Source organism: Balaenoptera acutorostrata, chromosome 1 (genome assembly GCF_949987535.1).
Source record: "Balaenoptera acutorostrata chromosome 1, mBalAcu1.1, whole genome shotgun sequence".
NCBI lineage: Eukaryota > Metazoa > Chordata > Mammalia > Artiodactyla > Balaenopteridae > Balaenoptera > Balaenoptera acutorostrata.
This window is the reverse complement of record NC_080064.1, coordinates 97,485,401-97,488,615: the sequence shown is the minus strand read 5'-3', so window position 1 is coordinate 97,488,615 and position 3,215 is coordinate 97,485,401. Positions and strand designations below refer to the sequence as shown.

The following is a 3,215-nucleotide window of genomic DNA, read 5'->3' as shown; positions in this document are numbered from 1 at the left end:
CCCATTCCCACCATCCTTCAAGTGGTGGGGCAGAGGAGGGGACAGGGGGTTTGCTGGCGCAGGTTTCAGCGGGTTTGCTGGCACAGGTTTCAATTCGCCTTTGAAATAAGGTGAAACAGGGACAGGGAAGTATCTCCAGGGCAGGCAGTCCAGGAGCTAGGGCTCTCCACACAGAGTAGGATTCTAATCCATTGCTGGAGTATGAGGGGCCACTCTGCCCCCAGCCTCCCAATATTCCGTAATACCTGTAAGTTCATCCATTAGGGGACAAAGCCTGTCACCCCGCAGTGCGAAACGCAGCATTGAGTAAAATATCCCTGGGAGGGGGAACAGACAGGGGCAAGTTCTTGCTCAGTTCCATGTGGTGGTGCATCCTCTCCCAGGCTCAGCTTTTGTGGGGAGGGTCAGGCGCAGGGCCCCCATGGGAAGGGTGGAGTCAGTAGTGGGAGGCAATCACGGGCACAGAAGGGCAGAACAACTCTCCTTCCCCCCATTTTGGGCCTGGAGTCACCCTCCCCTGCAACCTCGGGGACAAGCAGTGGAGGTGACTGCTCCCAGCCGGCCCTGACACTCCCGCGAACCAGAGACAACAAAGGCTTCCCCGTCCCTCGTGCCAGCTTCTCTCTCAGCAAAAGGAATAAAACGGCCCACTTATTTTTATCACTCACAGATTTCCCGGGAAATGGGCTATTAGTTCCCCTAATGTAAAAATAATAGGCTCGTCCGCCTTGGTAGATGGCACAGCCCCAGCACGAACACACTCGAAGACCTGTCAGGAGGTCTCGCCAGTGGAGGCCGGGGGACCTGGGAGCAGGACCAGGACCTGCAGAGACAGGAACCAGGAGCAGGGGCTCCGGCAGCCCCCATGGAGGCAGACACACGGTTTCAGGAGTCTCTCCCCGCCACTGCCACTGCCCCACCCCACTCTTCACTGTAGAGTCTTCACGCCTTACCCTCACAAACACCTGGGGGGGAAGTAAATACTATTATAACGCGCCCCAGTGAATACGATGCGGGGCCCCGTAGGCCAAGGACTGGATGCCTCCCAGGGACCTGGGCCCTGCTTGTTCTAGACTGTGCCTTCATCCCCTTCCTTCTATCTCCATCCCCCAGGATGGACCGACTGCGGTAACAGCACTTCTGGGACTTTGGGGGACCAGGCTCTCAGTGAGTTCCCTGCCCCATCACACACAGGGTGTAGGGGCTCCTCAGCCCTTGGCAAGGGCCATTCTCCCACACCGAGAACAGAGAAGGGGGCCTGGCTTTCCTGTAGTCTATGGACACTGGCCCCTCCACGTTGAGCCCAGGGCCCTGCAAGGCTGCAGCTGGCGCCTGGGCATTTAGCCACGCAGGCTGTACTCTGGTTTTATGTTGCTGCTTTACTTGTCACATTTATGACCTCTCTCTCCATCTAGGCTGCACGCTCTGTGAGGGCAAGGATCCCAGCTGGTACCAGTTTTGCTCCTGGGAAGCCTGGGCAGTGGTGGGCGGGAAATGGGGGTGCTCAGTGAGACCTGGTGATTGATGAGACTTGGGGCAGGGAGAGGTTGGGGAACGGCTCCGTTCACACTGGCCACGGTGAATGTGCGACGATGCAACCGCCTTTTCTGCCTAAGCTTCCTGCTCTTCCTGGTCTGTGTGTGACTCCCTGAGAGCTCCAGGCCTGGCACACAGTAGGTGCTCTCCCCCCACTCCTACCTCTGCTGCCCCTGCCCCTGCCCCTTAAACTGTGGAAGCACAAGCAGGCAGACAGCAGGGAGAGCCTCACCCAAAGAGCAAGAGACAGCTACCTGGCACTTCTCTACCCTTGGCTGTCAGGAGGCCTGGGGGTGGGCGCCATGGCCTGGGGATGGAAGAAATGAACTCACATTATCTGTCTTTCTGTCCCCAAGGAGAAAGAGGGTCTGTTTAGAGCCATGGAGGTGTGCTGACAGCCTGGCTTGCTGCTGGGCATACAGCTGCCCAGGAGGCAGTGCCCAGCCTACAAGGGGGAAGCAGCCTTTGACCGCCCCCTTTCAGGCTGCCCATGGGGCGATCAGAGCCCCTTCTAGGGGATGGTGATGGGGAGGGGATCATTCTGTGTTTCAGAGGGGAAACCACAGGCCCAAGAGAGGAGAGAGGGGTCCAAAATCCCTCCAGTTACTTTGAAATTTCGAAAAGGGGTGAAGATGCATCTACATCCGCAGGAACGAGTGGGGAGTCACCAGGGAACGCTTAAGGATGAGGCTGGGCGAATTTGAGTGCGCATCTGAGCAGGATGGCCGGTTTACTGATCGGCCTCCTCCTCCTCCTCCTCCTCCTCCTCCTTCTCCTCCTCCTCGTCTCCGGGTCTCTGAGCCGCAGGCCCCCGCTCCCCCGCGGGCTCCGCGAGCGGCTCCTTGCTCAGGAGGTAGTGCGCCAGCTGCTCCAGCTCCCCCAGGCTTATCCTCTGCAGGCGCCCCTCGTGCTCCTGCCTCAGCAGCTGCAGCACTGCCTCGGTGTCCTGGGGCCCAAAGTGTTTGGCTAGGACCTGGCCCAGATGGTGCCACAGGGGCTGGGGCTGGTGGGCCTCCTCGGGCACCGTCTTCTCCAGGGGCCGCATGATGACATTGATGGAGGCATTGGGCCCAATGCAGTAGTCGGAGAGACGCTTGTCATCCGCCAGAAGCTGGCCGCGGAAGAGCAGGTGCTGCTGCTCCTCGGGCACCCGCAGCCGCTCGGACACCAGCTTCTTCAGCATGGCCACGCTCTCTCGCCCCGACACCTTCAGGCTACATCTCCGGCCCAGGAGCAGCTTGACTGTGAGGAACATCGGGCCGACGGCGGAATCAGGAGGGATTCATGCTCCAGCGGCTGCCCTGAGGGTTAAGGGGCTCTGCAGGAGAAGGTGGCTTCTCCTTATCAATGGAGGGTGGTGGTCCCAGGAGGGCCCGGCCCAGGAAGACAGCCATTGGCCAATGCACGGTGATGTCACAATGCTGCCTGCCACGAGGCTCATTTCCAGAGCGGGATGTCAGGGAAGTGAGAGGGGCATTTGGGGCACAGAACATCCTTCCTCCATGAGAGGAGAAAGGAGGAGAGAAGAGGAGAAAAGGAGGGTCAGGAAAGAAAACATAGGGCTAGGAGAAAGGAGAGCAGGAGGGGGAACGGGAGGGCCCAAAGGACAGGGTGACAGAAGGAAACATGTCCATATTGACTCATTCAGCACTACATATTGGGTGCCCTCTCTGCCGGAC

The 3,215-nt window shown here is 59.2% G+C and overlaps 1 protein-coding gene across 1 annotated transcript; it reads right to left on the bottom strand.

The window, feature by feature from the left end:
- Positions 1–2,299: 2,299 nt before the first annotated feature.
- UBL4B (ubiquitin like 4B) lies at positions 2,300–2,791 on the bottom strand (the record flags this gene model as incomplete). The annotated part of the gene is made up of 1 exon (XM_007169629.2): positions 2,300–2,791. A coding segment is annotated over exon 1 (492 nt), but the record flags the coding sequence as incomplete, so codon positions are not given.
- Positions 2,792–3,215: the final 424 nt, after the last annotated feature.